Source organism: Camelus ferus, chromosome 7 (assembly GCF_009834535.1).
Source record: "Camelus ferus isolate YT-003-E chromosome 7, BCGSAC_Cfer_1.0, whole genome shotgun sequence".
Lineage (NCBI taxonomy): Eukaryota > Metazoa > Chordata > Mammalia > Artiodactyla > Camelidae > Camelus > Camelus ferus.
The window spans coordinates 66,701,671-66,718,182 of NC_045702.1; the positions used below are offsets into that span (position 1 = coordinate 66,701,671).

At 39.5% G+C, this 16,512-nt stretch overlaps 1 protein-coding gene across 1 annotated transcript in view; it reads right to left on the bottom strand.

Annotated features, from left to right (window-relative positions):
• GRM3 (glutamate metabotropic receptor 3) overlaps positions 1–16,512 on the bottom strand; it is a 207,228-nt gene that overhangs the window by 20,483 nt on the left and 170,233 nt on the right. Inside the window, 1 exon segment of the mRNA XM_006192218.3 lies at positions 2,715–3,781. Coding sequence (XP_006192280.1) covers positions 2,715–3,781 — 1,067 coding nt within the window.

Genomic DNA, 16,512 nt, shown 5'->3' on the forward strand with positions numbered 1-16,512 from the left:
TTCTAAGTGAAGTAAGCCAGAAAGAGAAAGAAAAATACCATATGATATCACTCATATGTGGAATCTAAAAAGAGAAAAAAGACACTAATGAGCTCATCTACAAAACAGAAATAGACTCACAGACATAGTAAACAATCTTATGGTTCCTGGGGGTGGGGGAAGGGGGTGGGAAGGGATAAATTGGGAGTTTGAGATTTGCAGATATCAACTACTATATATAAAATAGATAAAAAACAAATTTCTTCTGTACAGCATAGGGAACTATATTCAATATCTTGTAGTAACCTATAATGAAAAAGAACATGAAAAGGAATATATGTATGTATATATATGACTGGGACATTGTGCTGTATACTAGAAATTGACACATTGTAACTGACTATACTTCAATTAAAAAAAAAGGGAGAGAGAAAAGCCAAGAATCTGGACAGTTATGTAAAATTTCTCAGTTTTCTAACTTTAACAAATAGTTCAAAGAGTATAAAAACAGTGCAGGCCCAAACTGAAGATATCTGTGGAACAGGAGGAGCATGTGATTCATTAGAGCAGTGATTTTCAATCCTGGCTGTAAATTAGTCACTTGGGTAGCTCTGAAAAATCCTGATGTCAAGGCCACAGACCAGGCCAATTAAACCAGAATCTCTTGGGCTGTGCCCTAGGTATCAATATTTTTTTCCAAAGCTACCCAGTGAATTCATTGTGCAGTTGACTATGAGAACTACTGTGTTGGAGGTTCTGGTCTACCTCCTCATTTCTTTTGTGAATTTAGGATTGGCATTATTGGCAAGGATAAGTGAGACCTGAGATGATCTCTGTGGGATTCCTTTCCTTAATTAGCATGGACCTTAAAACACTCAACTTCACAGCCTCTGCCCAAACTTGCCTTATGACTTCTGCTATGTGGTGAAACTTCTGGTATCTTTAGCTAGCTTCATTTAATCATGATGTTGCTATCATGTTAAAGGGAAAAAAAAAAGTCATTTTCTTTGTGTTTTGGAAATAAATGCTAGTTTATTCATAAAAATTAAATTTTATTCTCAGTCATATTTTCTGCTCAATTTTTTCACTGCCTTTTTTGAGAATGAGTAGTTCAAATCATATGTCCAGGATAAAACAATTAACACTGGAAGTCTTTCACAGTCCTAAACCCCCCAAATCATGTCTGCTAAAGATGACTTTCTAAGAACTGAATAAAAAATCCTTAAAGATCTATAAGCATGGATGTGTACATCAAGATGAAAGATAGAAATGAATGGGGGCATTAAAATGCATTGACTGTAGTTCTCCGTTTTAATCCCCACACTCTAAAGGTACAGACTCCCCTGTGGTGCATATAATCTGACCTTTGATTTTGCTGATGTAGTTTTCTCTTTTGACAGATTTTCACAGAATTTTATAGGCAGTCTTAGAAAGCCTGACTGTTACCCCACACTGAATATATATTTATTTTTCTTGCTCCTCCTTAAATGTAGTCCATTGGTTTCAGTCACATGGTTGTGAATAATTTAATAGACTGGACACATTAAGCTTTGCCAGTCTCTTACTTTAAATAGCTTCGTCTTGTTTTTGAGCTCAAAATTCAGAGTTTGGTAACGTAGGAATTGCTGAGGATAAACAGGAGATTTAAGGACTATTACATACTACAGAGGCACTTTATTGGTGTAACAAAGAAGCCATAATGCCTCTGGAAAACCTTATGATGACTTAAGAAGTATAGAGAATAAAAACCAATTGGCTCAAGAGGAAGAAGATTCTTACACTCACTCAGTGGAAGATACTAACATCAAAATTATAAATGCAAGAGCAACCGGTGGATGGTTTCAACAATCTGAGAAATTATGATGGAATGATGAAGTGTTTCTTTCAGAAAAGATGGTAATTATATTGAAGCCCAGAACCTGGAACTAAATATTACTGAAGACTATGTGAATATTGACTTAATTAGGCTACCTGGATATATAGACAGTAAAATTTTTAACTAATTTAAGGATTATTTATATTTACTATATGTCTACAGAAACTAAAGTTGTAGAAAAAGTATAACAAATAAACATTGTATTTTAATCTGTTTTAGAGAAATAATGATGCTTATTTGAAACTTGAGTGAAAGTGTTTAGACCTTTAAACTGGTTCTGGCTTAATGCTACAAGCCTGCTTTAATTTACAGATCAATCTGTGGTAGCCAGGTCCTCCTGTGTCTAATTTGAAGTATTCTCATTAGGTTCCTAGTGGTTTCAGTCTTAATCTCATGTCATTCACTTGCTAAATTTAATCAGAAGTTTTTTAAAATTTTACTCATTTATTTTTACATATATATATTTAATTGTAGTATAGTTAGTTTACAATGTTGTGTCAATTTCTAGTGTACAGCATAATGCTCCAGTCATACATGAGCATACATATTTTCATTTTCATATTTTTTAATTAGAAGTTTTAAGGGTGTCTGTGTGTGTGTATTATACTTTTCTTCCACTAGATTATAAATTGCTTGAATGACCATGCCATTTACAGTTACCTTCCCCTCTGTGCCTAGCACAGTGCTTTCCACAGAGTAGACACTAATTAAATGCTTTTAAAAACACATTGAATTAATTATCATATACAATACGGAAGTTCACAATGGCATTTATAATTTAGTGACATAATGGCTGAGATAAAATAAAAGGAGTCTTTTAAACTCTAGAAGGAAAAGAAGAAACCATTCAAAGACTTACTCTGTAGTCACTGGATGTCACATAAAATATAGGGAGGAAGGCCAACCAGATGATGCATGTGGTGTACATGGTAAAACCAATGAACTTGGCTTCGTTGAAGTTTTCTGGGCACTTCCGCGTTTTGAAGGCATACACAGTGCATAAGATCACCAGGATCACATCATAGGTAAGTGAGATCAACATGCTGGAATCTTTGACATTGCATTTTAAGATGACTGTTTCACGTTTCTCTGGAAGGGTGTACCGCCTGGTGCCCGGAGCCTCCAGGATGAGCCACACAGACACTACCACAATTTGCACCAGTATCAGACCCAGGCAGATGAAAACCTGAGAACTCGGGCTAATGAACTTTGGCCTCTGAGCGCCGTTCTTCACCCCATCAAAGATGCGGGCAATGCAGTTCGTCTTGGTCAGCAGGGCTGAGTAACAGACAGCGAAGGAGGTCCCCAGCCCCAGTCGGCGCAGTGCACAAATGACTGGTGACGGCTTGGAAATGAAGCAGAAGGTCATGCCATATGACAGGCCAACCCCAAACAGCAAGATGTAGCAAAGCTCCCGGCCTGATGCTTTGACCAAAGGTGTGTTGTTGTGCTTGATGAAAACAGTCACAACCATGCATGTACACATAAAACCCAGGCAGGCAATGGTGACCGGCCCAATGGCCCAGGCGTCTTCCCACTTGATGTAGTCCTCAGGAAGATCAAAGCAGCCAGACAGGTCTGCAGTGGGCCACTGCCCAAGGCCGCAGCCCATACAGGTAAACTCGTCAGCCAGGTATTCGTAGGGCTCGCAGGGGATGCAGATCCAGCAGCAGACATCCCCTGGTTGCATATTCTTCATTTCATTGGGTGCACAGGGGTCACTGCATTGGGAAGTGGGGACTGAGTTCCGGGACCAGTGGATAGAGTCGACGTCTAGTGATAAGGTTTCTGCCCAATGACCAACCTTCAAGTAGGAATACTTGCCACCCACGAACTGGAAATTGAACACGTTGTATTGTCCCATTCCATCTCCAAAAGTATCAAACTTGACAAGGCTATCTGCACCTCTATTTTGGATGAATGGAGCTGTGACATGTAAAGTAAAAGAAGAGAAAAAAAGAACACTGTTTAGGTGTCTTAGTGTGATCGGTCAATTACATTATATCATACACTTAGCAAAACTGAAATAGGAACCAGGGACTCCAAGGCTGAGATCATTTATCATTTACCATTGAATTTACATATTAAAAGCTACTGGAGTACTCAAGCATTCATAAATTCATTCACTTAGCATTCCTGAGTGCCTCCTGTGTGCCAAGTGCCAGCAATAATCACGAGTACAATAGAGTGTCTGCCTTCAAAGGAGCTGATTATGTAACAGAGGAACAGACAAACTTGCAGTCGTATTCTGTGTGGTATATAAATATTCGTTTCTTGAAAGATTCCACAATAGGAATTGGACAAAACTTCATCTCTCTTCCTTACTGCATATTTAGGGACAGAAATTAAATATTTTCATGAAAACATAAAATTAAAAGGATGAATTTTTCTCCTTCAGAATCAAGAAAAAAAAACTGCCTTTTAAATGAATGATATGCTTCTTTCAAACAGTTGATTCAGAGGGGGAAAAAACAGAAAACTTACCCCTAATCCTTCAACCATAGTATTTTCATGTTTGGGAGTATATTCATTCTGACTACACATATGCACGTGTCTATAATTAACACACTGCTGTCCACATAAACACGTACAACCTGAGTATTCTGAACTCACCAACAGTATATAGAAACTGGGTAATTATGCTGTAAAGTTTGTTCCTAACAGTACAGGATCCTACAGGATCAGCAGTGCTCAACCCTGTCCCTTTCTTAGAGCTTTCTGCAGTGCCTAAGAGCAGCAGATCTTGGAGTATCTCTGTTCCTCCCTTTCAGCTGCTGCTCATGTCTCTCTTGCCAACATCTGCCATTCTAATCACTCATTTTCATGCCATCTTCTCTGCTCTACTCTGTGCCTGCTATTTCACACTGCCTACCTATTTTTTTTCTTAAATGTAGAGAAAATGTGACTGATGTCTCTGTGATGCACAAAGTCTGTTAGTCAGAGTAGGCTTGCCTGTATTTGTAAACAGACCCTAACTTGTTTAAGAGCTCAAACACAACGGAATTTTACTTCTCCCTCATGCACCAGGCTGAGGTCTTGGCTTGTGTGTATCTCTTCTCCACACAGTGATTCAGGGACCCAGATTCCTTCCATCTTGAAGCTATTCCAATTCCTAGGGCTTCCTTCTCATCAGTGTCCATTCAGTGGAAAGAGAAAGAGTGTGAAGCGTGTAGACCTGCTTTCTAAAAGTGTGAACCTGGAAGTGGCTTTTTTTTTTTTTCCACATTTATCAATTAGAAATGAGTTACAGGGTCACACTCAACTTCAAGAGAAGCTGGGAAACATGGCTTAGCTGATGTGTTTCACTACAACTGTGGATGAGAAAGTGGAATTTCAAAGACACTGCAGTCTTTTACTCTGCAGTATTTTCTGTTTTTCGTGCCTCCTCCCTGAGCTCTCCCTGAGTTCCACCTTCTCTGGGGCTCATGTTGTTCCAGCCAGTGGGAAACATCTTCCTCTTCTTCATCTAGTTATTTTATGGAGGAAACAAGTCCTTCAACGAGTTGCTTGAGTCCTTGGTGAAAGAAAACCCACATTTTACCAGATATTTGGTATATTACCTCTTCTCTACGTAGGGCACATAGGTGCTGGTAGAGCATCGGGGATGAGTATTTATAGTAACATGTCATACCACATACAAAGTCTGTTAGCAAATGCAGTTCAACTTTATCCCTCACTTACTATGATTTATCTTCTTTTAGTGATCTTGTGATCTCACCTGCATTTGACTTTCCTAAACTTCACCTAGTTTTCTGCCACATCCCCCCTAAACCCATCACATGTGTCTGTGTGTGTCTGTACTGGATTGGCTTCAAGTTCATAGTGAGACAGGATGAAGTAGCAGATGAGTGCATCATTTTGGATTTAGATGGACTACATGTGATTCTCATGTCTGTCTTTCAATAGCTGTATATCCTTAGGCAAATCAACCTTTCTAACTCTGGCCCTAATCAGCAAATTTTAGTATGAATACAAATGATAAGTGAAAAATGCTAAATAAATTGATCATTTTCTACTGGTTTATAACATTTGCTGGATATTTAATTACATGATATTTGTTATGTTATTTATTGTTTCTCTTGATCTCTTTCCACAGCAGTATGATCTTTTTGCAACTATTACAGCTTTAGATTATGCTTTAATATCTGTTAGGACAAATGAACACAGGAGTTGAAACATCATTACTATATTTTCAGAAGTAGGAATCCGTATCAGAATTCTTATGTTACATAAAACTGTATTTAGTCTATGCAAAGGAATGGGATAGGGAAGAGCACAAAAATGGATACCAATTTGTTATATTGTTTCTTGTCTGGATGGAGTGTTTTTCATGGATGATTGTTTTATTGCTGTGCTTCATAACTTGCATTGAATTAAGTATATTCTTTCTATCATTCAGTATTTCATAACAAAAATATTTAAAAATTAAAATTTAAGGATTTACTATTCCAAACACAAATAAAATGTATTAATTAACCTGTCTTTCTAGAGGGCTAATGCTGCAAGGTTTATTTCTCCTGCCTATCACATTTGGGGACTGGGATTGTAGTAATGATCAAATGCTTCTATTGATAATTGTGAATTACTAAGAGATATGCTAAGACATATTGGAAAAAATAGTTTATATATACAAATTATAATCAGAAAGAAAAAACTTTATTTAAATAGCATCAAGAACGATAAAGAAAACTCAAAATATATATAACAAAATAGGTGAAAGACCTATATGAAAGGCACAAAAGAATTCTAGAATAAATGAAAAGGCACACCATATTCTTGGATAGTATTTGATTCTGTCTTAGTTGATTTTTAATAGTAATAATGATGATGATGATAATATATAAATAATAAATTTCAAAAAAAAATGCCAACTTTTTGAAAAACTAAACAAGTTGATCCCAAAGTTGATATGGCAAAATTATTCATTAAAAATAGCCAGGAAAAAAAAAAGCAATGAGGGAACACTAGCACTACCAGATATTATTATATATTATAGTGCCTCAGTCATTAAAACAATGTGATGCTGACTCATGAGTACGTGGAAAAAACCAGTGGAGTTGTATGTGATATCCATAAATAGACTCAACACATGCAGTTTTGGAATACTATACAGCTACGAAAAAGATGAAGTGTTCTATGTTGCACACATTTTGGAGCTATAAAAAAATCCAGAGGTCATATTGTTAATGTAAAACAAAGTATAATACAGTACACTTAACATTTAATATGCTATCTTTTATGTAAATGGGGAAAACAGAAGAATCCATTCTTTTTTCTCTTATGTACATAAAGGAACTCTGGAAGGATGTCCAAGGACAGTGGTTACCAATGGCAAGAGAGAGAAAGTGAGCAGATGCATGGTAAAGATGGGAGGGAAATTTTTACTAAATTCTTTTATATATTTTTTGCATGCTGAAGCATGTGATTGTATTACCTACTCAAAATACAATAATATAAAAGGAAATTGTAAATTGACAGTCAAGTGTCACCAGACATTTGAGTAAAGTTCCAATCTGAAAGAGAAAGATGAAAACAGCCAGAAAAAGGAAGTTGGAGTGAAAACGGACAATACAGAGAGAGCCAAAGACAAAAGCTTTAAGAACAATGAAGAGCCCAGAGAGATAAGAAAAGACGCTGGGTCTGTGAGATAGGTATGGTCTATCCTTAAAAAGAAACATTCAGAGAACAAGAATGAAGTTTGAAAATGAAAGCAGAAACAGAAATTCAATATAAGAATTGAAAATTAAATTTAAGAAAACTCTAAAAGTTTGACAAAAATGCTGAGAAGGAAGGTAGAAAATAAAATAAAAAAATTTTAGAATATTCTGTGGAATTTCACCATTCAATCAACAGACATTTTAGAAAGGGCGAAAGAGAAAACAAGTATAAGACATTGTCAAAAGAGTCAAGGTGGATAATGGAACGGACTTGGCCTGGGAAAGGGTGACAAGAGACTATTGCTCTTTCTTATAAGTTTGTCAAATTCACATAAAAATTGTGTTCATGTGTTATTTGGATAAAAATAAAGGAATTATAAAGTTAGAAAAAAGTGTAAGGAATAACAGAGCCAGGTCTAGCAGAACAGCTTGCAAAGTAAATAAATTATGAAAATGCTACTGCTGCAAGTATTATAACAAGTGCTTGATACGTGGGTGGTGAACAAACAAACAGTCCTTTGGTGGAATTATGTTTTTTAATATAAATTTGCCTTTTACCAAGTTTGTCTTGTTAAATATGTAACAAAGTATGGTCTAATGTCTAATTCATTTGAATCCAGAAAACACGTTAAAGGACTTCAAATGAATCCATTACAAATTTTAAACAAAAATCCATTGTCAGCAAAAGTGTCCAGATCTGTAGTTTGGAATAAAAGGCGGCTGTGTCTGTTCTAAAGAAAAAAGAGCAAAAGGAGAACCTAGAAGAAAAAGGTAGACCTCGTGTGTCAAATATTCCGTAAGGGAGAATAGTCCTGCACCTGAATGGTTAATCCACACACGACTGACCTGGGTAGTGAGGAGGCAGGTAGGAAAACCAAGCTACTTCTTAGGTGCTGCTGGAGTGACTTCAAGTGACAGAGTAGCTTGAAGCCCTAGGGTATTGATCCTGTCACCTTCCTGATGCACTTAGAGTTGCCTCTGAGCCAAATGACTCACCTGGGAAAGAGTTCAAGTGCAACGAACCAGAACCATGGTTCTCTGGAGATGAGTTGAACAGTTCTTCAGAGTGAGGAAACCCTGGGGAGTTTCCTGTTTCTTGACTTGGATCTCACCAAGGAAGCAAGCGTCACTCAAAATGGAAAAATAAATGATTTCACCTTTGTTGTTGTTGTTGTTGTTGTTGTAAAAGCATGAAAAAACCCAAACTAAAGGGAGGAAAAGAAATAGAAAGGTGGTGGAGCTTTTTAGTTTTTTTTTTTCTTTCCCCCACAAAGACTTGAAATCTTCTCCAAAATCTCCTTCACTGCTCTAGTGCCTCAAAATCATGTCCCCATTTTTCAGAAGAAGCCTGATCTTTCCAAGTCAGGAGAATGACTTCTCTGTTTAGCTCATGATCCAATGTGTTCTGACCCCAGTTTTCAAATGGATTTATTTGAGAAGTTTAGCAACTAGGTGACCAGCCTTCCTAGGGCCCATTTGACAGAGATGAGGCAGATCTATAAAAGCCTTACAAATATCATAGGTCAATGGCAGGAGAAAATTAAATGAGTTCTCTATTTTTTCCTCTCAAACAGAAGTCCAATTAAGGTAAGACAATAATGTAGCTCTTTACAGGCTCTCGGTAATGGGGATATAACTGCCACTGCTGGGTTCACATCCATAAATACTAATGAAGATTGCAAAAGCACCAGCAGCAACATGGCTCCAATTTTACAACCAGACCCTTCCTGAAGTTTCTGTGAACTAATCTGACGGATTGGAACAAAGGCACAGCTGAGAAGACAGAAAATGGTATTTCCTTTGAAAGACCTTGTTAGAGGGCAGGAGGTGAAGAAATCAAGATCCTTGGGCTAGAGCCAAGAGAATCGCGTACAACCATCCTGCAGCAGGAAGACAGGAGAGAATCCAAGTGATTCCTTGGCTCTCTAATGAATTTGCCTACCGATGAGGAACATAACTGCTGAAGCATTTCTGTGGTTATTTATCAACAGAGCGTAGCTGCTGGGCCCAGCACCGCTGGATGTGTGGGCTCCGTCTCAGGGAGCACCTAGGTGCGCGGTGAAGAGGAGTGTTCGAGAAAAGCTTTTGACAGAGCATAGCTTTCTTGGAGTGCTGAGACTTTTGAAAAGACCTCTCTTCAGGTCTGAGAAGTTAGCATGGCTAACACTTCTAATGCTTCATTACATATTTTACTGGTTTTCCTACCTGCATTCTATGTATTATGGCTGAAATTTTCAGCCCACGAGGCCATGCAGAAAGGAACAATCCACTCTTAAAATGAAGATTGTGGAGGCAAGGTATAGAACAAACAGCAGGGAATGAAAATTAGTGAGATTACAGTCATTGTCAACCCAGTTAAGGGGTCAGGCTCAGGACCTGCTTTTGCTTATTTTACTGATTTTAGCTGTAAGGCGCCCAGTGGCCACTGAATCTTTGGTTAGGGACCCTCTTCAACGAGAGCTAATGTAACTACCACATATTTTTCTCCCCACCCTTCCCCACGTCCTAATTCTGTTACATCATCTAAACAATGACTGTTTAGATTCTTTAAAACTTTTCATTGAAATACTACAGAAAAAGAGTAAGAATAAGTGAATAATCAGCGAGTGACAACCCATGTAACGTTAGGGATGTTAAGAATGGAATATTACCCCCTTATTCCTGTCCCCACCTGCCATTCCTTCTTCCCAAAGGTACCACCGTCATGCGTTTTAGTGTCATGAACAAGTGCTGCCTAGTATTAACTTTCTATTGATGTAGTAACGATAAAGTATGTATTATTTTGTTTATAACATCTGCTCAGAATTAAGTTTGGTGAGATTCATTCACGTAATGATAAGAAGCTATAGTTGGTTCATTTTATAATGTTCTACCACTTATTTAGCTGTGCTTCTGTTGATGGACATTCTCTTTTTTCCTTCCTTTTTTAAGTGTTTAGCTTATATGAGTAAGGCTGTGTCTTTAGCTGGGTTATCCTAGAAGCAAACTCCAAGATGAGATTTGGGTTCAAGTAGTTGATTTGGGGGTTCATAGGGGAATGGAGAAGTAAGTATAGACAGGACTGAGTCCTCTACAGAGAACCTGGATGAGCGCCAGTGGGCCTCGTTCCCACTGGCGTCCTTTGGGAGAGAGCAGGGAATGTGACCTGGGACATAATCCCACAGCTACTCACCATCTTGGATGGGATGACTTGACTCTCGTTTGTCATTGGTTGATGGCTGTTCCAGGGATAGTAACTTCAGGAATTGCAGCCTGCTTTTGGGACAGCCAGAGATGGCCCTGCAGCCAGAAAAAGCTCCCTGGCTGAGAGTCACAGATGTTTACATTAGGAAGCCATTGACATGTATGAGAGCAGTGAGTGCTAAGGGGATTTGGGGGAGGCACTGAGAGCATCTCCTGCATGATGCTATGACCATTCCAATACATGTGTGCGTTTCTGGTGTGTGTGTGTGTGTGTGTGTGTGTGTGTGTGTGTACAAGCGTACGCAGGTATGTACATGTATACTGTAGTGAAACTGCCATGGACATGAGTTCCTGTTACTTCTCTTCCTTATTGTTGTTGTAGCAGTTCCAGCAGAGATGTAGTGATACCTCAGACATTGTGTCATTAGGCTACCAGCTCTTCCTCTGTGCTGATGCAGTGTTCTGTACATTAAACCTTAAGGAAATTGAGTATAGCATCTTGGAAAAGTATCCACCGTGTGTCCGTCTCTTCACTAGATTCTAAACCTCTCTAGGCTAAGAACGATGTCTCATTTATCTTTGCACCCTCATCGTCTAAGGCAGGGCTGGGCACATAGTAGGCATTCACTCACTGTTTCCTAAGCTGATCGTTAGACTCATTAGACTGAAAAGCATCATCTCAGGAACTTAAAACCCATGCCAACGATTGAGCCATACCAGAAACCAATCAAGTATCAATCTTAGGAAATGGCTCTTTGCACTTGTATTTTGAGAGTTTACTGTGATATTATGCAGCCAAGGTTACAGGCCACTGGTCTAGGCCAGTGGTTCTCAGCCATGGGTGGTTTTGCCCCCCAAGAAAATATCTGCATTGTGGATGCAACTGTCTGCAGACAGTTTGGTTGTTACGACTCAGGACGGGATCCTGCTGGCATCTAGTGGGCAGAGGCCTGGGGTGTAGCTAACCAGAGCACAACACATAGAACACACCCTCACAACAAACAGCCACCCAGCCCAGAATGTCAGTAGTGCCAAAACTGAGAAACCCTGGTCTGTGGTAATACATGTTTGGATTCTTGGAAATATTTGGATAATCTCACACCTCTTTGTAAATGGAAAACACCAATGCCAGATACATTCTTTGTTGCTATAATATCCAGGTTACGATTACCTAGTCTCTTTTCCTTCCTACAGTCATTTCCAGCTGACAAAGTCCTTTTAGTATTCTCCTTCAAAGTCCTCTGCCTTTCACATCCGTCAACAGCTTTACTGAACCCTGTCCCCACCTCACTCTCATCTCTAGTACAGACCCTGTGTCACGCAGATCTCTGTGATTTTCCTTTTATCCTTTTTGAAAACCAGTCAAATCAGCTGGGTGTCTCCTTGCTGTCAATCACTGTGTAGGAAAGTAGTGATCTGCTGTGTGTCGCAGGGGCAGGTGTCGTGTACCCTTTTAGAGCAGGCTCACAGCCAGAAGAGTCGTTATCGGGGAGCGGGCAGTGGGGTCTTTGTGGGAGCTTTCTCCTATTGAATGCCGTGCCTCCAGCACAAATCTAAGCACCCAAGAACACTGTGACTTTGCAACCCTCACCAAAGGTTTTCAATTTTGTGCAAAAAATTTGTGAATTCTAGGACAAATTTAACCTGGCCTTATGTTTGAAAATGTGACTATGTCAAACATTAGAGCATAGATTTAAAAAAAATGCTTTCCCCAACACAATGTTAGATCGAAGTATGTGGCCAGGACTTTTTTTTAAAAAGAAGGCATCCGTTTCCCATTGTCTTGCCCTTAAATCACTTTGCCCGCTGTGCTCCACTTCTAAATGCTGTAGGAGAGTGAAACATGATAGGGACAGAAGGCGAAAACGGCTGGGAAAATCCCTTTCAGAGAGGTGACGGAAGCCCACAGTGCCAACTATTAAAACCTCATTTGACAGCTAGTAGCGGAGCTAATATTCTGAAGAACATGATCACGGTAGCAAGGATACTTGATCAAATGAGCTTTCTGTTTTTAAGCAAACAATGTACTACTGTATTTAAAAAGCCAAACAGCAGAAATTTTATTCAGCCTCAGAGGATGAACTTCCAAAGATAAGCACAGTGGCTGAGCACGCGGAAACTGCAGTTTCTATGGGAGAAGCAAATTAATTTCTATTCTCTCGCCTTACGCACGCCTGAACATGCATCTGACTCTCTGTGAGGTTTTCCTACCGGGAAAAGAAATGACTTCTCCTCCCAACATGCAGGTCTATTGTTACATTGTCATGTTTTTCCTGAACCACTGTAGCATAGCCTGGTCTTGTCCTCACCGAGACTGGCTGCATCCCTGAACAAGTGACCTTGTCAGGGCATCCAACACGTCCACACACTTTTAAAAGGTTCCAGACCCACATCTCCCTGAAAGGGTTTCTGTTCTGCTGGAAATAATTAAGGTGACAAAATTGAAAGTAATTGCTTTACATCTTTCACCTCAATTTGTGCCATAATTTCTATTTTGAATTATTCTAAAAATAAGGGTGCAAAGGGTATCATAAATCTGGCTATTTTGTTCCTTCTTAGAAAATATTCCTAGAAATTAATCAACCCCAGAAACCATTTTAGCTCAGATGAGTCTTCTAACTGTTCCTCCAATTGAGTTAAATTAATAAAGTAGATCAAATTAACTTGATGCTAGAGCCCTAACATATCCCTTAGGTGTACTAATTATATGTATTATATATAATTATATATCAATATGTTACATAATTAGATAATGTATACTTATATAGAACCTATAGCATATATTATATAACAATACACTTATATATAATATATAATTGTTATGCTTAGGGGATATGTTAGGATTCTATCACCAAGTTAATTTTATCTATTATTAAGTCATACATATAATTTTCCTGCATAAATTCCCACATTTCCCAGATGCCATTTTTATTGAAAAACCAGGGGTGGGGCATTGTTAACATCCAGGACTTTACCCCAAGTCATCCTTGAAATCAGAGGAGAAAATGACAGCATTTGCATATCAGCATCCAAACAGGTGTGTAATTCTGAAGGAGACATGACTATCCTGGGGGCGCTTCCACTTCCTTTTTCTTTTCCTCTTTTTTTTCCTCAGCAAACTTTCTTGTTCCCAATGTAACCAAGCAGGACCCTCTGGGGCCTTCCTAGGACAGACCCCTCCCCCATATCCTCTGCTGTAGCTCTTCTCTGAAGTACCCAGATAATACTATCTCATGCATATTTCCTAAGTTTTTCATATGCTGAAAACCAACTCCAAATGCTAGAAATTAACTACTTGATGATTGTGAGCACATGGCTCTCAGACCTTCTGGCGCTAGGGGTTGAGAATGTTGGCTTCTCCCTTACCTCAACATCAACCAGAGACATGCACGAGGTGATCACGTACCCTTCGACCCACCCCTCCTTCACCTGGCCTTTAAATATGCTTTGCTGAAACCCTCTGGGGAGTTCAGTGCTTTTTGGATACAAGTCCTCCCTGCCTGCTCCCCAACCCCTTCTCCTTGCTTGGCCCTGCAATAAACCTTTCTTTGCTCCAAACTCCAGCATTTCGGTTGGTTTGGACTCTGCATTGGGCACTCCAACTTGCATTCAGTAACACCAATACCCAAGCTTCCCATGTGGCCCCAAGCAAAACCAATTCCCATCCAAGTACTAGGTTCTGTTTAGGTTACCCCTTTCAGGGATGTTCATATTGAAAGAGACCATCGAGGACAGTGTGAAAGGCCATCACAGATACATTATTGATGATGGGGCAGAAGATTTGTCCAGCTTTCCTAAAATAGTATCCTTTGGGGGCAAAGGAGTACTTTGGTTCCCAGAACATGTTTTAGCCTCAGCCCTAAGGAAAGGGCATTTTTGCTGCTTAGTTTCCATCCTTTCCCATCTTATTTTTCTCCTTTACAAAAGAGAATCTGCAGATATTCCTCTACCTCCTGTGGCCGACTGATGGAGGTACCAAATTCTCAGGGCCATCCTCAGTCATCTTCATGCCCACATTTGCACATCCAGCCTCCAGGCGCTACAGACACGGTGGCATCTGCCTAGCAGCTGACCCTCCTCCGGGCTCTCTGTTCCACCTGCATCAGGTGAGGAAGGAAGTCCCAGCATTCACTACTGAGACCAATGGATGCTTGGATAAGAAGGCTTGGAATCTGCTCTAAAGATCCAGCCACTTAAAGAGGGACTGTGGGAAACCAAAGCCTTTTGAAAAAATTCTGACCTTTCCATAGTAGTCTTGCCGAGTTTACGGGCAAGTCTAGTCTTGCCGAATATCCGAGCAGTGTTGTAGGGGCAGGAGGGTGGGACGGAACTCAAGCACTTCCTCATTTATTAACAAAAATTGGAATTTGTTTTCTCTTGGCTGTGGATCCTTATGTGTTAGCACCCCAGAGGAGAAAAAGAGAAAGCAGGATTTGGCGCTGTTAATGACCTATTTTCCCTGTTAGTTCTAGCTTATTTCAGAGCTTAAAGAAAGAGCAATAAAGAGAGGGGAATGAATCTCAATAATTGGCCAAGGGGTTTCATGGCAGGTTTCAAATACCAAATGTTTGTTTTCTTTCAAGTTGGAGTTACAGGGCACATGCACCAGTACTGAGGGAAAAAAGACAGGGAAAAATTATAGAGGAAGCTGAGAGCATGGGAAGGGGGATAGTGAATACTGGCTGACCCATTTGTCCCTGAAGCTGGACACTGACTGCTGCTTGTACCCTCACTCTGGTTCTCATCACATGTATGGCAGGAGCAGCACCTCAAGTGACGTCTAGCACACAGGGAGAGCTGTGTAATAGGAAACCATTCTTATTACCGTGGACTACTGTCATAGCCTCCTAGATGAGTTTCTGTGTCTAGTCCTTCCCTTTTTTTCTCCTGCTATGCCTTGCAGGCATCACAACCGCCAGTATCGCATCCCTCCATTGCATGAAGGCTTAACTGGCTTTCCTGTTGTATCCAGAAACATTGAAATTTTTTTTTGTTGTTCTTTTTAGGGTAAAAATAAATGTTCTAAGAACAGAAAAGTTCTGTGATCAAATAACAAGCTGGATGAACCCAGCTGAACGGGTTTCATTACTGGATGCAGAGGTTAATTCTTAGAGCATCGAATTCTTGAGTCTGTTTTGAGAATCATCCAGGAACTGATAGGGTATATAGCCTTTCCCCAAGTTTTGGACTACCAAACTTTATTGTAATTTATTTCCTTTATTGAAGGATGCCTAACATCTTATGTATTGGTGTACCTTGGAACTACACCTGATCGAAAAAATTACCCCAGTGAATTCCACAGTGCAAATCTGGTCCACTCATCATTTGTATCTTTCACTTTATCCCTTCACAAGCCCAAGAAAACTTAACAGCCCCCTTCCTCTTTGCCATTACGCAGCCTGCACTTTCCCACCTGTGCAACTTAATTCATCCCCTGCCCTGTACTTCACACGCCCTTTCTTGTAAATGCTTGTAATATTGCTCGCATCCTTCAAGGCCAGCACAGATACTGTATCAGCGGCCCTTTGCTAGATCTCAGCTGAAAGTGTAATTCCCCTCTGAGTCCTTGTATAATGTTCCTTTGCTTTGGCATTTATCATCTTTCTCTCCCATTGTAATTTTTTTTCCTGTATCTCTCTTCCATTATGATCTTATCACTATGTTGTGAGCTCCTTCACGGCAGAAACCAAACTTCATTATCGTTCAAACAGAAATGGTAACCTGGTATCTCTAGGCTAAAATCAGCCTGAGAAATAAGTTGTTTTTTGTCCTTTCCTGTTTTTTCAAAACACCTGAATTAGTATCCCTTACTAAAAC